General features: G+C 41.4%; 1 protein-coding gene across 1 annotated transcript in view; it reads right to left on the bottom strand.

Annotated features, from left to right (window-relative positions):
• MYO1E (myosin IE) overlaps positions 1-23,267 on the bottom strand; it is a 233,336-nt gene that overhangs the window by 74,192 nt on the left and 135,877 nt on the right. Inside the window, exons 5-10 of the mRNA XM_030814491.1 lie at positions 21,945-22,032; positions 16,989-17,078; positions 12,779-12,910; positions 10,029-10,163; positions 8,406-8,538; positions 2,501-2,697 (exon numbers count right to left, since the gene is read on the bottom strand). Coding sequence (XP_030670351.1) covers positions 2,501-2,697; positions 8,406-8,538; positions 10,029-10,163; positions 12,779-12,910; positions 16,989-17,078; positions 21,945-22,032 — 775 coding nt within the window. The remainder of the gene's footprint in view (positions 1-2,500; positions 2,698-8,405; positions 8,539-10,028; positions 10,164-12,778; positions 12,911-16,988; positions 17,079-21,944; positions 22,033-23,267) is intronic.

The raw sequence follows: 23,267 nt of genomic DNA on the forward strand, positions 1-23,267 counted from the left end.
ACCAAGGCTTGCTTAAGGTTGTTCTATGTAAGAAGCAGGGTCTGGGACTAAATTTAAGCAGTATGATGCCTAAATCTGTGTTCTTAATCACTGTGAGAAGAGGCCAGGCAATTCATGGCAATAGACGTAATGAAAGCAGGGGAGGTTTGGATAGAGGGGTTGGTGGGGGATGCAGTGGGGGAGGAGTGTAAGTGAAAAATTATTTGAGGTGCTGAATACCTGGACGAATTCTGAAGTACCAGAGGTGTTTTCCAGGCAAACAAAATGATATATTATCTTCTGTGAGCGAATGAGTAATCATATACAACACACAGTCAGTACCCAGTAAATCCCACCTCAAATTAGGATCACTTATATGAGTATTCATGTACTTTTACTATTTACAAAAAAACTGACAGATGACAGGAAGGAAGGTAGGTAGGAAGCCCAGTGCTGGAAGATGCTCTGAACAAACAGACAAGAGATGTCGATTCTAGTCCCAGGCTGCACAGCCCTCTTGCTGATTGGCCTTGGGCAAAACCACCATTGCTCAGGCCTGAAGTTCCCTTCTCAGTAAAATGAGGGGTCTGGACAACCTAACTGCATGACTTCTGTTAGTATGACCCTGAGCTTCCCAAGCAATGTTATCCTTTAAATAGCCACTAAAGTACCTAGAATAGTTCTCCTACCCTGTCCTGTCTGACCCTACTCTAACCACACTAACCATACTTTAATCCGCATAGATGTTAGTGCCTGGAATCAAACACAGATCTTTTGGATCGAATGGTCCCCACTGTTGTCCCTTGACTAGGGTCCTTCTAGCTTGAATATATAAATGTCAAAGGAGCAAACTAGCTAGGAATCTAGGGCCTCCTAGATCAATCACATAATAACAGAGTGACCTTGGGCAAATTCCTTAATCAATCTATGCCTCCTTTAGTTTATCTGTAAAACAGAGAAAATAATACCTAAGTTACAGGGTTGTTGTAAGAATTAAGTGAGGGTTTTTTCTCTTTAAAATACTTAGAACAGTATCTGGGCACTTATATAGTTAGTGCTATATAAGTGCCTGCTATTATTATTTTACCATTTAGAGGCTACAGTGATTAACACAGATTGTTACTGGCAGCTCTACGCTGCTGAAAGACTGTCAGAATATATATGTGATATACATATATAAATATATATTCATATGTAAGAGTTTATGTGCGTGTGTGTATCTATCTATCTATCTATCTATCTATCTATCTATCTATCTATCTTTTGGATCGAATGACCCCCACTGTGTGTGTGTATATATATATCAATGTGTGTGTGTGTGTGTATATACACACACACACACATACACACACACACATATAATTATGCCATAACCAAAAATATCTAATAGTTTCAAAATACATGGATAAAGTTTTTGATATTCCTCCCTCCAAAAGGTGGAGACTCGTTCCCCTCCCCTTAAGTGTGGACTTTGCTTAGTGACTTGCTTCTAATAAACAGAATGTGGCAGAGTGACAATATCTGAGTCCAAGATTAGGACATAAAAAACTGGCTTCTTGCTCATTCTCTCTTTCAGATCGCTCACTCTGGGGAAAACCAACCATTATGTTATGAGGATATTCAAGGAGAGGTCCGTGCAGCAAGGGGCTGAGACCTCCTGCCAACAGCCACATGGGCAATCCATCTTTCAGCCAGATCCTCCAACCCTAGGCAAGCCTTCAGACAACCACAGTTCCAATCAGCGTCTTGACTGCAACCTCGTCTTTGAGTCAGAACCACCAAGCTCAGCCGATCCCAAATATCTCACCCTCAGAAACTGAGAAAATAAGTGCTTATGGTTTCAAGCCGCTAGGTTTTGGGTTAATTTGTAACATAGAAATATGTGAAAAACATATTCCTAAATCTTTAGGCCCAAAAGTCAAGAAAGGCCCAAGAACGTGGGTCTCCTGTTTTTCTGGTCTCTAGTCCTAGCTTTACTAAATATTTTGTCCAGAAGGAACTTGTTACTATATTAGTTTTAGCTAAGGTATCTTGGTGGGCAGTTCTAGAGGAAAAGGCAGGATTCAGCAATCGCAGCATGAGAGGACAGAAAGTGAAGTAAGGTAATGGGTGAAAGGAAGGAGCCAGAACAGGAACACAAAACCCTTAGTCATTTTACTTTTTTTTGTTGTTGTTGAGATAGGATCTCACTCTATCCCCCAGGCTGGAGTGCAGTGGCGTAATCTCGGCTCACTGCAGCCTTGACCTCCCAGGCTCAAGTGATCTTCCCACTTCAGCCTCCTGAGTAGCTGGGACCACAGGCACATGCCACCACACCTGGCTAATTTTTGTGTTTCTTTGTACAGACGGGGTCTCACGACGTTGCGGAGGCTGGTCTCAAACTCCTGGGCTGCAGTGATCCTCCCACCTTGGCCTCTCAAAGTACTGGGATTACAAGGTATGAGCCACCGCGCCCGGCCTACTAGTTTTACTCTTTATAGCTAAGATATGAAGCATCACCAACATCAACTGTGTTACTTACATCTACCAAGAAATCAAAGACCCGGGCATGCAGGGCCTTGGCGAGCGCATCCCGGGTGTAACAGGCCTGCTCCACGTTGAGGGTCACATGGATGGATTCGGATTTGCCTCCCCACTTGCTATCCATCTGCCGGCTTGTTAGCTTTTCTTTCAACCGGTCCTGGTTTATCCCTAGCAGATATGCAGGAAAAGCTAAAACTGTAGAACGTAAAACAAAACATGACAATCTTTCAGAATTGTGACACTTCCAAGTCATCTCACAAGCATATGGAGGCACGTATGTGCACATGCACGTGCGTGTACATAGAAGGCACAATCACGGGCCCCAAGAGCTTACGTTCTAGTGAAGGCTGCTTATCAGTAATCCCACACACATCCATCTCCTTTGTTTTTCCCAATTGTTTTACGACATGAGTCAATTCCTATGATGACTGAGACTTCCAATAATACAAATCAGGGATTCAAGAAGGATGGCAAACCTATCCCTCCTACTGAGATCACAGTCAAATGCCTAAAATGGACATCTCTCCAAGCTTCCAGCACGACAGCCCGGAAGGAACTCAATCAAGAAACATTTCTTTGGCTCCAAATATTGTTTTCTTCCTTTTTAGTACAATGTTTTCATAGCATCATTTTTGAAGCACCTGATATTACTGAACTAATAATTACAATCAATCCCATGTTTATTGAGTATTTAGCATGTGTAGGGTTACTAAAGAGAGAGGAAAAGATAGAAAATATGTAAGAAATCTTGAAAGCAATCTAGATGAGGCAAAAATAGTTTGCCAAATAAAGAACCCTTGGAAAAGCTGTATATGTAACACAGACAGACAAAATCTGGAGAAATTAGAACAGAAGATATTACTACTTGCTGGGGTAGTCAAGAGATTTGAGCTGGGTGTAAAGGATGAATACGATTTGTGCAGATGCAGAGAGGAGATGGGAGTGTACCAAGGGGAGGAAGCAGAAGTGTGGGAGACATGATCGAGACGAGACACAGTCTATAGTGTGTGGACTAGCACTGGCTACAGCTGAAAGTTCAGGTCCGATTAAAAAGATTAGGACATCTCTCATAGGTGGGAATTGAACAATGAGAACTCATGGACACAGGAAGGGGAACATCACACTCCGGGGACTGTTGTGGGGTGGGGGGAGGGGGGAGGGACAGCATTAGGAGATACAACTAATGCTAAATGACGAGTTAATGGGTGCAGGAAACCAACATGGCACATGGATACATATGTAACAAACCTGCACATTGTGCACATGTACCCTAAAACCCTAAAGTATAATAAAAAAAAAAAAAAAGATATCTATTTTTTCATAAAAGATCAACACACTTTGTCCAATTTTTTTGTCCAACTGCTATAAAGTGGGTCAACGCTAATGGCAAATAAAAGAGCTGCCATTCAACATGCATTCTAGTAGTGAATATTAACTGACTACTATGTGAAGGCAATGTTCGTTGAACAAATAAAAGAATCTTTGCCTGTGTGACGCTTATATTTTGGTCACTTTACATTTTACTGGAGGAAATGTGAAGAATAGATTACCAGCAATATTAACAACATTATCCCACTAGAACGTCTCCAATGACTGATACTTTCAGACTCATCTCAATGACCCTATATGATCTTTATATTCCAAGGAACACGGCAATGGATTTTAACATTTCCAAATTAAAAGGTAATGGTAAAGTAATGATAACCAACATAAAAATGACTCCCTGGAACCGAAAGCAACTCATTTCAAATGGCTTTGGAATGCCATTAGGACAGCATCTTTTTCTTTGTAATGCAAAAGTCTCACAATCCAGAGAGCAGGTCTTGTGAATTTTGATGAGAGGTAAGGCATTACAGAAAGACCCAAAAGTCATGCTCCAGATCCCGGCAATATAGCTAGTAGGACAGACACAGAGTACATAGTTTTACTACTGATCACAGTGATTTAGAGATTGGAACCCATAGTTCTGTGAGATCAGGCATCATTTCAAGATAAAATTTACATTTTTAATAAATGCAAACTTTGGCTCAGCTAAACAAGGTAAAAAAAAAAAAAAAAAAAAAAGATTAGGACAGATTCCAACGCTGGGGGTCCTTGAATGCTATGATATATTTGGGCTGGAGGCAAAAGGGGGCCTCATGGCTAATAAAGAGGGGCATTATAAGAAGATTCCTCTGAGGGTAGCATATGGAGTGAAATGAAGGGGATGGTATTGTTCATATCCTGCCCTAATGTCACATAGTATGGTAGTTTGTGGTCTTTGGATAGAAAAACGGAGACTTCCATAGCTCAACATCTTGTTTCAGACCATGAAACTTACCAAGGAGGGCTAGTGATATAAATGGGGTTTTCTTGATTTCTGGGCAGAACGTTCTCATATAAATAAATGACACTATTCTTCGACATGAAAGAATGCTCAGATTTTTCCAATGTGAATGAAAGATTTTTATAGATGCAATGAAAATTTTGAACTTGGCTGTGAGTTTTCTTTTTCTGCATAATGCTTTACCAAAATTATCTGATAAAAGAATTTTGTTAAAGGCCTTATGATAATGCTAAAAAAATCACAAGCCTCCCAATAAAGGATAATCTGTTTGAATTTCACAGATGGTGTTAGAATATAACGGGCTGACATTTCTCAGTATACACCTTCCAATGAGATTAAGTCAGTGAATACATTCTGAAAAAGTATAATGCCAGAACAAGACATTTATCCTCTATATGAGTGCTTCACAAAACTGCTTTGAGCAATAGAACGGCTTCCTTTTAGAAAGGACATGTAAACAAAATCAAATGCACTGATCTGAAAATGGCCATTGTCCTTAGTTTAGTTTTACTGTTAACACATGTCTAGGAATCTGGATATGTCTTCCAGTGAACTAAAACTTCCTGTGCACAGAGTAAGGACAGATGACATTCATAAATCAGACTGGACCCATGTCGGGTTGTTGTAAGAATCAAGAGACATTCACCAACATATCCAAGTAAGAAGGGATTTCTTAGTTTGTTTAGCTTCACAGCAACGTAAAGGTTTGACCAAGGAAATGCTACATTTCCATTAGTCTAAGGTCAGGTAAAAACAAAGCTTGTTTGGCCAGGTGTGGTGGCTCACGCCTCTAATTACTGCACTTTGGGAGGCCCAGGCAGGCAGATCATCTGAGGTCAGGAGTTTGAGACTAGCCTGGTCAACGTGGCAAAACCGCATCTCTACTAAAAATACAAAAGTTAGCCAGGCGTGGTGGTGCATAATCCCAGCTACTTGGGAGGCTGGGCCAGGAGATCTGCTTGAACCCAGGAGGTGGCGGTTGCAGTGAGACGACACAGCGCCACTGCACTCCAGCCTGGGTGACAGAGAAAGACTCTGTCTCAAAACAAAAACAAAAAACAAAACAAAACAAAAAAGCTTGTTGTTATTAATGGCTATTTTGCTTTAGTAGGCCACTTCTGATGAAAATCTTACCATTTTTTTTCTACACTGCAAGAGCTAGAGAAAGTCTGCTTTTTTCTATTATAAAGACATGGACTACCACTTCCCTCTACAAATTTATTCCATAGATACACTAAGATATGAGAAAGATAGAAACCAAGGCTATTCATTTCAGTAGTGTTCATTCAGTCTTGTAACAGCAGAAGATCAGAAACCATATTAATGTCCAAAAACAGATGAAGTGTCGCCAATGAATGGAATGCTATGCAGCTATTAAAAGGACGGCCAGGTGCAGTAGCTCAAGCCTGGATTCCCAGCACTTCGGGAAGCCAAGGCAGGAGGATAACTTAAGGCCAGAAATTTGAGACCAGCCCTGGCAACTAAGCAAGACTCCATCTCTTAAAAAAAAAAAAAAAAAGATAAAGCTCCTTATGAATTGATATAGAATAATCTCACATTATATATATATAATTTTTATATATATATGTAATTTTTTTTCCCTTTTTGAGATGGAGACTCACTCTGTTGCCCAGGGTTCAAACAATTCTCCTGCCTCAGCCTCCAGAGTAGCTGGAATTACAGGTGCACACCACCACCAAACCTGGCTAATGTTTGTATTTTTAGCAGAGACGGGATTTCACCATGTTGGCCAGGCTGGTTTCAAACTCCTGACCTCAGGTGATCCACCTGCCTCGGCCTCCTAAAGTGCTGGGATTACAGGCATGAGCCACCATGCCTGGCCTAAGACTAAGTGAAAAAGCAACTGTAGAACATTGCGGTAGAAGCCCCCATTATTGCACAAAACTGGGAAAAAAGGGTGGTTGTGTGTAGTTGTTCTGGAACACACATCCTTTAAAGGGAACACAAGAGACTGGGAATCTTGGTTACCTCTGACGAGGGGAACGAGTAGACTAGAGAAGGTATAGAAGGGAGAACTTCCACTGCATACCCCCTTGAGCCATGTTAATATATTACCAAATCAACAAAACCCCAAATCAAAGGAAATTATTGGTGAGGGGAGGCCCATTTCCTAGACCTCTCTGGCTTCCACCTCAGCCTTTTCCATCTCCATGCCTCCATCGCCTCTGGTCAGGGAATTTCGTGGGCAGTTGCCAGTGCTGGGCCTTACCCATCTGGCTGAGAAGACTACTAACTCCGGACATGTGCAATAAAACACTTCTTGCTTCAAAAACCTAGGGAACTGTTTGCTGTTTCAGTGTCATGATTTTGTTTTCAAGCACAAAGAGGCAGTAAATTATTTTACTATCCAAGAAGGCAAAAGAAATCCAGTCTACTTCAACAGAAACCACCACCAAACCAACACTGTTACCATTAAAAGGCCAAGTGTTAATGATCCTATCGGAAACATATGTGCATTTGTTAAATGTCAAGGATAATGTACACAAAGTCTAGAAACACAGTTATCATTATTATGATTATTAGGCCATGTTTTTAGACTTTATGGACACCCTGTATATTTATTGTTTTCTACTCCCTTCCCTGGTAAACATAATTCATCTTTTTCTTTATCAGAAAGACATCAGAAGTTAGCAGAACTTCCCTCTTTTATCAGAAAAGAAAACAAAAACATAAAAAAAGAACCTTATTTGGAATGGAAATATCCCCACTGCATTGTCAGCAATGAGTGGGATACTATTTATTACTAAGCATCTAAATTTATCATCCTTAAAGAATGCTGAGAAAGGAAGAATGTCTTCCTGGGTGGTTAAAGGATGTGTGGGTTCTGAGAGCAGCCTGCAAGCTGTTGATGCCTAACAGGCTAAAGTCATGTGCCACCGTATTTATGGTAGATTTTGGGCACATGTAACCAACAGCATCTCTCTGTAGGAAGAACCCCGATTTTTTTAATCAAAGAGTAAAAATGACCATTTATGTGTTGAGGCTCCAGGTATACAGATGCGATCATTAAAGGTGATCATCAGAAACATCAACACAACAGTCAATGTCCATCTTTTCCTGTGTTCAGAAATCCATTCTAATCTAATCCACGGAACAGTGAAGCTGTGAGCTTCCCGTATTTACATATATTATATTGCTTGCTCTTTAAAACCTTTAAGTGAATTTAGATCCTAAAGACCAGTTACTGAAAAGTTTTGATAAAGAGACTAAACCTTTTGCATTAAGCCATTACTCTAATCCCCATTAAAGAGATCACTTTATCTTTAAACCAAGGTGTGAAATCCTCCCAGCTTTCCCCAGGTTAATGATAAATTGAAACAATTCCATTAATCATCGATGGCGTGGGACTTGGAAAGGCTGGGGGTAAGGATAGGGGCAGGTGCATAGAAGAGGCCTGGTCTCTCGTGAAGCCATTCTGTTCTGCCACAGAGGGCATGTGGATTTTTCACTTCTTCCAAATATTCCCATTTGAGATCTAAGCAAAGGAAAGTGCTGGGTTACTTCTAATCAGAGCTAGCCACCCCTCATTCAATGGCCACATGCCAGGGCTACGCACACTCTTCACTCTCCACAGCTGCATAGTTGCCAACTTCTTTGAAGCTGATGTTTCCCAGGTGGAGAATACCCGCCACTATCTGCAACACCAGCGTTTGCTCTTCTGCAAAGATCCCAATCACATTCATGGCGTGCTGGAAGAGAAAAGAGAAATTATGCAGAGAAGCTGGTCGCCAGCTTTAAAAGCACGTTAGGAAGAAGCCAAGGCACAGCAGCTGTTCTAAATAAGGGTGTGACAAGTACAGATGAGTTACAAAGAAAAAAAAAAAAAGCCAAAACATAGATTGGGTTGTGCAGTCACATGTGGCTTAGCTTGTGATGACAGCGGGACGTTCTTGTACAACATGATCACTGCCCAATGCACACATTCTTCTCATGTCTCAAAGTCATGCTGGAAAGGCGGTTCTGTCTCTAAGCATAGCACGCCATCCTCCAGGAATAAGAGAATACTCCAGGAGGAAGGAGACTCGGAGGAGTGGTAGTTGTACACAAAGTCTCCAAGTCCTATCTTCATCCTTTGATGTGTTCTTGTTGCCAGCTTCCCCTTGAAGGTCACTGCTGACCTTTCCACCTACTCAAAGTGCACTCAAGAGATCTTTCCCTTCATCAGGAGGGATAAGAATATATTGTACTTGCAAAAGGATCTTAATGAAAAATCTCCAGGAAATCCAATAAAAGCATCATTTAAAAGCCCAGTTTCTGAGGTCCCTTAAATGCAATAAATGTCGCTAAAATGTCTAAATCTTAGAGAACCATCTCCTAAGAAAACTAGACTCTAGGACCAGTGTGCAGACTCCTTATTGGTACTTTTCCCCCCAGCTGCTTTGAAGCCATGTGACCTGTTGATACCATTTTGTTTCCTGGCACCCAGGACACAGTCTGTCTGAACCTTCTGTCCCTTTTCAACCACAAATGTACTGAACCCACACTGCTCATTCAGAGTCTACTGCTCAGTTCTGGATCTGGGTTGAGGAATAGTCCCCAGCTTGAAACAGACTCAAAAGGGCAGTGGGTGGTAACGAAGGCCTCTGAGGCTAAGTGGGTGTTCAGCCTACCACCAGAAAGTTCTAGATGATTGCCCCCAGGATGGAACCCCTCCATAATCTACCCAGTTTCACAGCTTGGACCATAACATACACGCAATGTGAAGGACATGGCACAGAAAAAGGGTCCTCTGCCCTGCACAATACAGAGGGGAAGAGAGTCTTCAAAACCAGAAAAGAAATAAAAGACTAAAGACATTCCAAAATTTCTAAACCTATTCAGTCCATAGACGTGCTGTTTGGTTAGCCTTTCTAAGGAAACAGCTCACGAATAGAGTAGGCCATCAGCAAACAGGTATGCTCAATGTATGAATCATTTTTGCTTTTTGTCAGAGCTCCTGCAGGGGGATAATGATGAATTCATTTCTTCTTACCCATCTCAAATCATTAAGTGGTCCTCAGGCAACTGGCACATGGCTAGTTAAGGGTACTGAAACATGTATGAGCATACAGAGTGTTCGCAGAGAAAGAGGCAGACATTTCATGAAGCTCTTTGCTTTATTAACCTTCACTGCCCTTTCGGCCACAGGAAATGGCCAGTTGGGAGAGCAGATCCTGCCTGGCCCTGCGCCGGCACTTACCAGAGTTTCCTGAAACTCCCGCCTGTCGTCAATGTCATCAACTTTGTATGAGCCCGAGAGGCTCAGGTAGTAATAATAGTCCATGCTGGTGATGCCAAGGCTGTGCTTCTGCTCTGCAGAGGCGCCCTCGATGAGCTGGAGCAAGAGAACACAGGTTGAGCCATGATGTGGACCACAAGGCACCCAAAGTCACTCCTGCATCCTGCAGCCACCATCCCCAAGGACTTTCTATCTCTGCTTTCTAAAATTATAGGCAGTCCTGGCTCCCAAATATGTACCTGTAGTGGCCCCATGTCATCTGTGCAAATTTTGATTCCTAACTCTGGAAAGACCTGCAAGAGCTGAGGATTGTCCCTTGTCCACTGAAAGGAACTGGACTGCCACCCTTGGAAAAGTGGAAAGCAAAACAGATTTTAATTACTTAGTTCCTGCCCAACTTGCTATGGCTTTTTAAGCTGGCTTTTCCATGCTTCTCACTGCAGGGTGCATGTTAAAAAACGGCCATGCAGCTTCCTCCTCTCTGGTACTCTGCCTTCTTTAGAAGCTTTTCCTTGACTGTGAACTTCTCCAAGCTGCAGGATCTACTTCCTTGCCATGACATAACCACCTGCATTCTAGCTTCTCCCCTCACCACTCTGATGGAACCCTTGCATGGCTATTTCTCAGTGCCTAAATCCAACAGCGTTTTTTTTGCCCCCACACCCCAGCTCGTCCCTTTTGCCCAAGAGCTCTGAGCATTTGATCCTGTTGATGTCGCCCTGAGGCTTCCCTGGCTTGGTGACACTGCAGGATCCTGGCTTTCCTCCTTCTCCTTCAACTACTTCCCTGCTGGCTCTGCAATGCCTCCTGATCCTACATATCTAGAAAGTCCCCTGGTCCTGTGTGGCAGGATTTTCTCCCCATATCCACTCCCATGTATTTCGTAGCTTCAAGAATTTTTTTCTTCTTTTCTTTTTCTTTTTGAGACGGAGTCTCGCTCTGTCGCCCAGGCTAGAGTGCACTGGTGCCGATCTCCGCTCACTGCAAGCTCCGCCTCCCGGGTTCGTGCCATTCTCCTGCCTCAGCCTCCCGAGTAGCTGGGACTACAGGCGCCCGCCACCACGGCCAGCTAATTTTTTGTATTTTTAGTAGAGACGGGGTTTCACTGTGTTAGCCAGGATGGTCTCGATCTCCTGACCTCGTGATTCACCCACCTCGGCCTCCCAAAGTGCTGGGATTACAGGCGTGAGATACCGCACCCGGCCAAGAATTACTTTCATGTGAGAATCTTGAACCCCTGCACGCATCAGTTCCCAGCCTCTATTCTGGTGGTTTCTGACCTGAGGGCAGAGGACTCCTGGGGGCGGGTTGGGGCTTGTATTTATTTAAAGAAGTCCTGACATCCATTATATACTTCGTCTAGCACTAGGTATTATTTATGTGAAATATATAATTATTTTTCACTTATCTATATATGTTGCTTTAATACAATTTTAAAAATGACTGAATTCACAGAAGTTTTAGTCATTTATATACTTTTTCAACCAACAGATACCAACTAAAAGACTTATTTGGCATTGCCTAAGATGTGTGTGTAATTGAAAAGATTGAATGTGAGCTACTTCCACAGTTTAATGTCCTTCTAATCCAGTGATCCACAAACTAAACATGAAACAAAACAAAACAAAAAACAGTGACCAGGTCTTTCTTTGAAGAAAGTCTAATGTCAATCTTCAATATAAAATACTAATAAGTAAATAGAACATAAAAAATTTGGTTATTAACATCATTATATTTTTTAAGTACTTAAAAACCTTTTACAAAAGTAGCTGAATCAGGGCCAGGTGCAGTGGCTCACGCCTGTAATCCCAGCACTTTGGGAGGCTGAGGTGGGTGGGTCACTTGAGTCCGAGAGTTAGAGACCAGTCTGGGTAACATGGTGAAACCCCACCTCTACAAAAAATAAAAAATTAGCCAGGTGTGGTGGCATGTGCCTATAGTCCCAGCTACTTGGGAGGCTGAGGCAGGGGGATCATTTGAGCCCAGGATGCAGAGGTTGCAGTGAGCCAAGATTGTGCCACTGCACTCCAGCCTGGGCAAGGGAGCAAGACCCTGTCTCAAATAAAAAAACAAATAAAATAAAAGTAGCTGACTCAGATGACTGCTGAAGCCTGTAACATAACCAAAAAGCACCCTGCACACTGCTCTGGCCCCAAACTCTCCACGACTTCTGAGGGTCTAGGTTGAAACTGTTCAATTTGGCATTAAAGATCCCAAACCTATCTCAAATCTTTCCTCCAATAGCTCAAGTTCTGGAGATGCCTGCCTTGCACACAGGCTAAGGCTGGGCTCCCTGACTAGCTTTCCCTCTCCCACCTCCACTGCTTTGGTGCACGTCACCTGTCTTCCCTGATCAATCCCCTCCACTTTCCATCCCGGCTCTACCTCCTTCACACCTCTCCTACTATCCGGCCAAACCTGCCCACATGAATTCCTTTGGCAAAGACTCCAACACTCCTCATTTTATTTTGAAGTTATGTCAATACTTTCTTGATGATTTAGCTTTGGGGGAATTTCTGTCTTATCACTCCAATTAGAACTCACTCTCCTTGAGGGCAGGACATTCTCACAATTCTGCACAATGACTTGCACATGGTATCATCATCAGTCCTCCCTGGCTTGCCTGACTATAATCTATGCCTGAAGTCTGAGAAATATTTTAATGTAGAGAAGGGACAGGAAGTGGGTAGGAAAAAAGTAGAAAGGAAAACCTGGTAAAATATGTGAAAACTCCGCTCTCCTGGGTTCCTCATCACCACCCTAGATTTTTCCAGAAGGAAGTTGGAGATCTTTCCACCATCTGGTTCCCCACCTGGACTGAACTGGATTTCAAAGTATTTTCCCTGCAAGAGAGTTAGGGATTTCCTTCAATGGTTGGTGAACAAAACATGATGTTCCAAACAGGCTTTGAATATAGTATATAATTCAAGGAAATTCATTAATAAAATACACGTTCTGAATTACTACTAATTTGAGTCTAGACTTCCTTAGTTTTCAATCACACAATAACCCGTGCTTTTATCCAGCCACACGATTCTGTTATGAGAGAGCACCTATCATTCCAGCATGACTAAATAAGGATATGCTCTATTCCTTGCTCATTTTCCCCCAGTAGGTGCCTGTCTGCTCAACCAGAAGGTGTAAAAAATGAGGCAGAAAAATGGCATGGCACCCTTTCAGAGGAAGAGCACTCTTGCTCTGTCAGGTTTCATCTCGTGGCTTTGAGCAAAAACACTCAATCCCTCTTACCTATGGAGCATCTAAAATGTTTATCTAAAACGAAAACACTTTATTAAAAGTTCTTTCTAGCTACTCATGGGCCTAGGGATTTTTGTCACTGTCATTGTTACGAAAATTCCTCTTTAAATGACTGCTAATAGGGAACAAAGGAGAATAAAAACCTAGACTGTAGTTGAAGAGGTATCTAGGTTGTTACATTAATTATATATAGCCAGGCATGGTGGCTCACGCCTGTAATCCCAGCACTTTGGGAGGCCGAGGCAGGTGGATCACTGGAGGTCAGGAGTTCGAGACCAGCCTGGCCAACATGGTGAAACCTCATCTCTGCTAAAAATACAAAAAATTAGCTGGGCGTGGTGGCAAGTGCCTGTAGTCCCAGCGAGACAGGAGAATCACTTGAACGCAGGAGGTGGAGGATGCAGTGAGCCGAGATCATGCCACTGAACTCCAGCCTGTGCCACAGAGTGAGACTCTGTCCAAAAAACAAAAAGAATAAAAATTTTATATATAATTATAACAATTATTATATTTGTTATATATATATATTTAAACTATTTTTTTTCTCACTAGAACTTAATTTCTCTCCTGTCCTCAGAAACTTAAGCACTCTCGGAGGCCAGAAGGGTAAATACAAATAAAGGAAAAGAGGCAGCAGTGTGGTCTACGGCCAAACTGGAGAAGATGTCCAGCCTCACCGCATTCACATTTAATAACATAAAAATGTGTATGCTGACTAAATCCACCCATCTCAGGGATGAATTGAGCTGGGTTTTACGTCTATGACTGGAGCTGTAAACTCATTAAGGGCAAGAAAAATACTGTGCACACTGCAAATGTGTGAGTACATGCTGTGTTCCTGTTCTTAAGTTAACTATTCTAGGTGTCAAGAAAGACCACCGAAGAACTCCAGCCTCTAACTCTCTGTGTGTCTTAATCTGATGACCCTCTTCCTCCTGGCAAAAAACCAAAAACACCCAGCAGCACCAGGCACAGAGAACCACCAGCCATCGCTCTGCGGAATGTCAGTGGCACCTGAGAAAAGCTCACTGAACAAGAGCTCCCTTGCTTCCTTTGGTGGCCACCTTCACCACCCTTTCCTTTTAGCATGTGATACAGGGAATACTTCAGTGCCTATCCCCCATTCCTCATCAGTTGAGGGAAAATGAAACCAAACAGAACATCTGACCCAGGAAGGGCAGGTGTTGGACGGGCAAGCTCCCAAGTCCTCCTAGCAGCGGTGCTCAACCTTGGATGCCCCTTAGAAACCCCTGGGGAGCCTTTCCAACATACTGTCAGCCCAGGCCACGCACATGAGACTCTAGGACCAGGGCCCAGAGCTGTGTGGCTTTCAAAAAGCACCCAGCTGATTTTTACGTGCGGTCAAGGTTGAGAACCACTGCTCTAATAGAACAAAATGCATATGCATGGCTCATAATTGTCATACAAAAGTTAAAATTTCCAACAAAAAGTTAACATATTTAGGACTGCTGTATAGCAGCCTGGGGGGGAAGATAGGAAATTTTATAAAGGGAATAAAATGTTGCATTTGCATTTTGATAATGAAATGAAAACAAGTTTCAACTCAACTCTTGGTAATGATTTATTTCCTAAGCTGGATGCTGGATACATAGATGTTCATTGTATTATTTTTAAACCGTGTTTGAAATTTTTCATAATACATTCTTTAACTTGAAAAGATTTATAAGTGTTAAATATATACATTCTTATGCTTCATTAACCTGTGCATTTTTAAAAGTGAAATTACTCATAATTCTACCCTGATGCCACTTCTTCATTCTCTTGCTAAATAATTACTGTCACAGATGTCAAACTTTGATTTACATACCTCTTAGTGACATTTCATATCATGTGCACATTAAAAAGAACATATTGTAAATATTGTTCTGTAATCTGTTTTTTAATTTAACAATATATTATGAGTATCTTTTAAAATAAGTAGTTATTTAAGCAGGAAACTTATGTAATTTATTCTAAAAGTTTTGTTGGGCAAAGATAATGAACGATTAAAATTTTAATAACAATTGCCCAATCACTTTCCTGGAAGAATGTGTCAGTTCTCAACCAATAGCGTGCTTTCTCGATTATTACCAATCAACTTAATGTTTGCCCATTTGAGAGACAGAAAATGATACGTGGTTTTCATTTACATTTCTCTCATCCATGACGGTGAATAGTGAGACAGAGAGAGAAAGAGAGAGAGAGAGAGTGTGTGTGTGTGTGTGTGTGTGTGTGTGTGTGTGTCTGAATTGTCTCTTTCCATCTTTCTATCTGGGTTGTATAAAATTTTACAATTAGAAAAATAATAAATGTTGAGGGTTTTTGTTGTTTACAGAAACTGACTGATATATCCTCCAAATATAATGAATAATTTATACTGCAAAAATCAATGAAAATATCAATTATTTTTTTTTCTGGTCTCCAAGGAATCCAAGACAGGGGAAAAGGTAAATAAAGAGTTAAATTTGGTCAAGTCCATTTTTATAAGATTTAGATTGAAAATTAAGAAAAAAGTTCAAGTGGAAAATTTGTTTAATCCTTCTTTCCTATTTTATTATCTGGAAAACTTCTTCAAGATAACACAACTCAGGCATTGGGCCTAAATATGAGAGACAAACAAATGAGTAGTTTGAATAATATTGGAACGCAAAGAAAGTAAGGGCAAGTCTAACAGATAGAACCCACCAGGGAACTTGACAATTATTATATGAGCACATAGTAAAAATTCTCTGTCCAAAATAGACAGTGGAAAAGAAAATTGTTTTTCTCCAAAATTCCCACTTATTTATTTTAAAATGTTCCAGAATCAGCCTCACAGATGGCTCCGTGAATGCTTTAGTGCCAGACATGATCTATGGTTGAAATAAGATGCAAAATCTATATAAATCAAGGTTACTGGGTAAACATTTGTTTCTTTGTAAATGTGGCTTTTGTCAAGGGGAACATATTCATATTCAGCCTTGCCAGCTTTCCTATTTACCCCCTCTGGAGACACCCAGACAGAAACATGACTAAATGAGCATTCACAACAATGCATTTGGTTGACATTTTCATTACCAGTTAGGTAAGCCAGTTAAGAGGCAACCTGTGAGGCCAGGTCCAGTCACTTTGGGATGTCGTCAGGTTACAAGAGTAGGGCATAAGACAGATGCACAAAGCCAGAGGGCTGTGGTGGGCAGGCAGATCGCTCCGAGGGACGGAAGGGAGGAAGTTTCTCTCCAAGGTGCAAGACCAGTCAAACTCTCTGCACCCTTCAGTCTATGGACCAAGTTCTAAGAAGCAAAACCACTGCCAGTGGGAAATGATACCTGGGATACCCATCTACTCTAGTTATTTCTTGGTCTAGGGAAGAAGGTCTTTTCTCCAGGGCATAAAGACAACTCCTCCAAGGCCAAAGCTGCCACTTTCATCATTTGTTTTCTTTAGTAAGGCAACTGATGTGGAAAATGATTTTCAAAATTATCTTGTTTGTATCCCCGGGGTGCAAAAAAGGGCAAAGTGCAGCTTGGCGGCACGCTGCTATAGAAAATGAAGGAGAGATTGAAGAGGTGGCTTCCTGATGATATGTGAAAAGCTCCCATTTCCTGTGGGATACTGGACTTCAGTCAGAAACATCAACTTCATCAGTCAAGCGACACTCTCTGAAACAGGGAAGAGACTTACAAATCGGCTGGAGTTGTTGTTCCGGACGGTCTTGGCGTTCCCGAAGGCCTCCAGCAGTGGGTTGGACTGCAGGATAATGTCCTTCACGTGCTGTCCCAGCAAACAGACCGGAGGTTAGGAAGGTGTGAACACCTACCATACGGTGTACGCCAAACTTTCTCTAAGGACCTGGTTTCTGAATGCATTAAGGCGAGGGGCCCCACATCCGTGTGTCACTGGCGGGGTTTCTGGAGGATTTATTCTTTCACCATGACAGACCTCAACCTGTTTGTGTATTTGGGTCTTTCAATTCCCATGGCTTGAGGAAGGGTCCCCAGCAGCCAGGGCACCACTGTGAATCAGGAACTATTCATACAAACGTTCTCAGCTTGGGTTTCCAAATTGATTGCTGCAACTTCACCAAAAGTGAAGTGGTACATGAAGGGGTGTCTCCTTGCTGTTCTGGCCAGGGTATTTCTTCTCACTACCCCTTCCCAACTACTCTACCAACCCATCTCATCCCATCTCCACCTGCTTCACTGCAAGTTATCTTAAGGAAAATTAACCCACTTCTCCACCCCAAACAAGGTTATGGAAATACAGCCTGGTGTTTCTCAAACTTTAATATTCATGAATCACCTGGGGATCTTGTCAAAATGCAGATGTGGACGTAGTAGGTTGGGGTAGGGCCCAAGAATCTGCATTTATAGCCAGCTCCCTGGTGTTGCTGGTTTTGCCAGCATTGATACACACTTTGAGCAGCAAGGGTCAACAGTGGATCGTGTGGAACAAGTCCTGGCCTAGAGGGGAAGGATTTGTTTTTCAAACATCTCAGTTCTATGCATAAGTGTGCAAAACACACCATAGACATGAGACAGCTCAATAGATAGAATTTGATGTTGGAGAAGTCTTTCAACAAGTGAGTCATTCCTTGTACTTCTAATTATTCACATGCTATGGTTAAACATGTTCCAGAAATAACAAGTCTTCTGGCTTGTGCTCTTTAGCTACTGACTAATTCCAAGCCAAGGGCTCTGTATCATTGTCCTCATAGGAAAACAGGAAGAGAAAAATCAACATTAACTGTCTGCAGTCTGGCTACTAGGTCATAGGGGTGTAGCAAAAAGGAGTAAATTAATGCACTAACTACTAATTGACTATGTAACAGCCAAAGTGTTACAAAGGGTGTAACAGGCACCTTCCTGAACATTCAGAAGAGAAACTGCCATGAGAAATGAGAACTGGGATTTCATTCTGACTAGGGAATCATCCTTAGCCATGGCACCAAGGGCAATTCTGGGTGGTCCTTTCATGGGTCAGTTTCAAAGCTTAGAAACATACTTCCAACCTGCCTACTCTCTTTTAAAAACTCATGGATTTATATAAACTCTGCTTTTCTTTGTAAAATCTATTTTGAGTTTGTGGATTTCATTAACTCTTTCTATCTTTTTTGTGCTGGCCAGACATGCCTATACCATTTAACAACACTCAGCTTCTCTCAGGAAGAGAACAAAAGACAGAATCTTTTTCTATCTTTTCCCTTTTTAAATTACAGACTTTAAAAATGAGAATCTTTATCAGTTCATCCATCCATCCATCCGTCCGTCCACATGTATTCATCAACAATCAGTGATGTTCAATAGAATTTTGTGGCATGTGGTGGGCATATTAGGGAAAAGAGAAAGAGCAAACTGAGGTAAAAGAGCAGCCCATTGGCCGGGCGCAGTGGCTCACGCCTGTAATCCCAGCACTTTGGGAAGCCAAGGTGGGCGGATCATGAGGTCAAGAGAACAAGATCATCCTGGCCAACATGGTGAAACCCCGTCTCTACTAAAAATACAAAAATTAGCTGGGCGTAGTGGCACACGCCTGTAGTCCCAGCTACTCAGGAGGCTGAGGCAGGAGAATTGCTTGAACCCAGGAGACAGAGGTTGCAGTGAGCTGGGATCGCACCACCGCACTCCAGCCTGGCGACAGAGTGAGACTCTGTCTAAAAAAAAAAAAAAAAAAAGGCAGCAAAACAGCATCCTGGATTCTTTCTCCATGTCAGCCCTCTCAGGATCCAGTACAATCACAGGAATAGAGAAAAGGAAGTGGACTGAACCACATGAACCTAGGTTCTAGAGCTGCCCTTACTGTCCAATATGGAAGCCATAAGCTACCCCAACTGAGGTATAACTGTAGAATACACACTGTATTTCAAAGACTTAGTACGAAAAAAAAAATCTCATTAATTTTGTTATACAGATTATATAATAAAATCATTTTTTACATATTGGGTTAAATAATATTGTTTTAAAAAGTAATTCCCTTTTTCTCTTTTTACTTCTTTTAACATGGCTACTAGAAAATTTAGAATTACACATATGGCTTGCTTCATCTTTCTATTGCACAGAGCTGCTCTCCATCTTCCTTTCATTCAGAGAAAGAGGCCACTTTAAGAACCCTTCACTCTGCAACCTTAGTTTGCTCTTTCTCTTTTCCCTGATGTGCTCATCACATGCCACAAAATTCTGTTAGACAACACTGATCACTGACGAATAGATATGCATGGATGGATGGATGCATGGATGGATGGATGCATGGATGGGTGGATGCATGGATGGAGGGATGGATGGATAGATACATAAATATTCTCAGTTTTAAAGTCTGTAATTAAAGAAGGGAAGAGACAGAGAAGATGCTGTCTTTTGTTCTCTCCCTGAGAGAAGCTATTGTTAAATGGTATAGGCACGTCTGGCCAGCAAACAAAAGATAGAAAGAGTTGATCCACAAACCCAAAGGAGGAATGTTTGGCTCTACCTTAAGCTTTCTGATCTACCAGTACATGACAGAACACTATTTAATTAATAGACAGTGGCCAGACATGGTGGCTCACGCCTGTAATCCCAGCTCTTTGGGAGGCCCAGGTGGGTGGATCGCTTGAGCTCAGGAGTTTGAGACCAGTCTGCGCAATGTGGTGAAACCCTGTCCCTACCAAAAATAAAAAAAAAAATTAGCCAGGCATGGTGGCACACACTTGTGGCCTCAGCTACTTGGGAGGTTGTGGTGGAAGGATTGCATAAGCCCAGGAGCAGGAGGCTGCAGTGAGCTGAGATTGTGCCACTGCACTTCAGCCTGGGTGACAGAGTGAGACCCCATCTCAAAAAAAAAAAAAAAAAAGGAACCACAATAAAGAGAATTTTAAGGAAAATTAACCCACTTCTCCACCCCAAACAAGGTTATGGAAATACAGCCTGGTGTTTCTCAAACTTTAATATTCATGAATCACCTGGGGATCTTGTCAAAATGCAGATGTGGATGTAGTAGGTTGGGGTAGGGCCCAAGAATCTGCATTTATAGCCAGCTCCCTGGTGTTGTAGACTTTTGAAAGTCTACAGCTGACCATGGCAATAACACTAAATAATTCTGATTTAAAAAACTAATATTTGGAAGGAATTCTGTCACCAGTGGTGCATACTGCTGATGAGCGCCAAGCTTGGGCTACCCCTTATGGACCTTAGCTCACCATCACCATCATCCATGGCTCTGGGGAGTAGGCTTTACTCATTCCTGCCAATGCTGATCTTATTTTTCACCTCTTGAGTATCCTCATTCTCTGGATCTTTTCTCTTTCCTAACACTTCCTTTATACTCTTTAATCTCTTTTTTCCTTCACTTTCTTGAATTGGCAAGTGGTTCACATAGTTCAAACCATGCAAGTTTCTAAAGGGTATACAAGAAGGGTAGGCCCTTCTCCCAACCTCCCAGCTCCCCTCCCTCAAGACAACTGTTGTTGACAGTTTCTTGTGTATACTTCGAGGGATATGCGATACATACCCAAACAAATACAAATGTACACTCTCTTTTGATCCCGCAAATGGCAGCATATATTACACACAATGTTCTGAACCTTGTCTTTTGTAATTAATGATACATCTTGGAGACTATTCTCTGTCAGTACATGAAGGCTCATTTTTATTGCTGTATAATATTCTATTATATAACGAACCACAAATTATTTCACCAGTTGCCTAGCGATGAACACTTAAGTTGTTTCCAGTCTTTTGCATTACCAAAATTGCCAGAGATAACTTTATACATGTACTATTTTGTATATATTTCAGCATATCTAAAGAATAAATTCTTTTCAGCAGAACTGCTGAGTCAAATGGCATATATGTGTAAGTTTAATAGATTTTGCTGAAATGTTCTTCATTAAAACGTACTAGTTCATCTCCTACCAGCAATGTATGAGAACAACTGTGTCCCTACTTCCTACCAATCAAGTGTTTAAAACATGGTAAGATTTTGGCCAATGTGATAGGCAAAAAATAGTTTTCTAATGTAGTTTTAATTTGCATTTTTCTTTTTATCATGATGGTGAACATACTTTCATGTTTTGTGAATAATTTATATTTCCTTTTCTATGAGTCGTCTTTCATGTCCTTTGTTTATTTTCCTTTTGGGCTGCTGATCTTTTTATTGATTTGTAGGAGTTCATTATATATTAGGCACATCTACCTTAAAATATGCTACTCCTTAATCCCAGCACTTTGGGAGTCCGAGGCGGGTGGATCACAAGGTCAGGAGTTTGAGACCAGACTGGCCAACATAGTGAAACCCCGTCTCTACTAAAAATACAAAAATTAGATGGGCATGGTGGGGCACGCCTGTAATCCCAGCTACTCAGGAGGCTGAGGCAGGAGAATCGCTTATACCCAGGAGGCAGAGGTTGTGGTGAGCCGAGATCGTGCCACTGCACTACTACAGCCTGGGCAACAGAGCAAGACTCTGTCTCAAAAAAAAAAAAAAATACACACACACACACACACACACACACACACACGCTATTCCTTTCCACTCCAGATTTCAAGTTTCACAGTTATAGAAGAACCAGTGTCTTTTCTGTGGAAGAAAAATTCTTTTCTAACAGCAAATGGAGCCTCTTACATTTCCCATAACATAAGGTATCATAATGGGCCACTGCCCACTCACCTGGACTTTGGTCCCTCCTCCAGACACTCTGGAGATGTAGCTCATGATATATTTGGCAGCCACTGTTTTTCCAGCACCACTTTCACCACTAAAGAAAGACAGACAAAGTGCCCACCTGAGAAGTGGATTGCGACCAGCTCCCTTCCTTGTCCCCCCCATCACACAAAACAAACAAAAAGAAAAAGAAAACAGAAGCAGAAAAGAATTCTTTTTTTTTTTTTTTTTTTTTTTTTTTAAGTACAATACCAGTAGAGAAAAGCAAGTTACAGCAGGATTAGGTCGCCCATGTGACCCGTGTGAGCCGGATTAACATGGTGTGGATAATTACCACTGTACACACCACTGACCATTAAGCATTTTACATGCCCAATAATGGGGGATATGATTAGGAAAATTATGGAGTATCACAACGGTGGAATTCTGCATAAATTACAACTGACATGAAGCCTGTAAACACAGGAAACAAGCAAATGAAATCATGTTAAGTAAAATAAGTCATTCAAGTTATATACAAAACATGATTACAATTTTTTTTCTTAAAAAAAAAGACTGGAACTACCACAAAATATTAACAAAGGCTTTGGTCAAGGCAGAGACTAGAGAAACTTGTTTTAATTCATTAGTTTTCAAACATTTTATAATGCATATGCTATTTTTGTAATTTAAAAAAAGAAAAGAAAAAGTGGGCACTCTGAGGTTTCAAACCATGTGCCTTGAACTGATGCAAGCTTCCTTATTTTAGAAGTTCTAAAATTAAACCTTGAAGCATTATTAATCACATCCTGAGTAACAAAGGCCACCTTCCGCTGGGTAGCCTTCCTGCATGGGGAGAGCCTTTTGTTAATAATATATAGTCTGCTCTTCAAAATCCCCATTCTTCCTTCAAAATCCCCCTGAATTGATAATGACCTCAATTCAAAACATGCTTAAGTCAGTCAGATTTTTCATCTTTCTATTAGTACCCCTTGTGTTACCAGGATAGAATTAAAGAACCCCATGTCATATAAAATGATGGTGGGAGTTAGTATGAAAAATTCAGCCTGCTACAAGTTCATAGGACAATATGTTTGTTCGTGCTTTGCGATAAAAAATTTTAGGGTGCAGAGCAAATGTTCTTCTATGAATATCCAGCCCAGATTAATTGTTATTGATTGCTGAGTTACTCAAGGAAAGAGAAAACATTTGCTTAGGGAACAACCAAGCAAGGTGACACTCCCATTCCCAAAAGGAAACCGAAATTTGAAATAATTTTACATTTCAAAACAAAACAAAAGAAACAAACGAACAGGGAATTGAGCTGGCCATATAGCAAAACTCAGAACT

Source organism: Nomascus leucogenys, chromosome 6 (assembly GCF_006542625.1).
Source record: "Nomascus leucogenys isolate Asia chromosome 6, Asia_NLE_v1, whole genome shotgun sequence".
Taxonomy (NCBI): Eukaryota; Metazoa; Chordata; class Mammalia; order Primates; family Hylobatidae; genus Nomascus; species Nomascus leucogenys.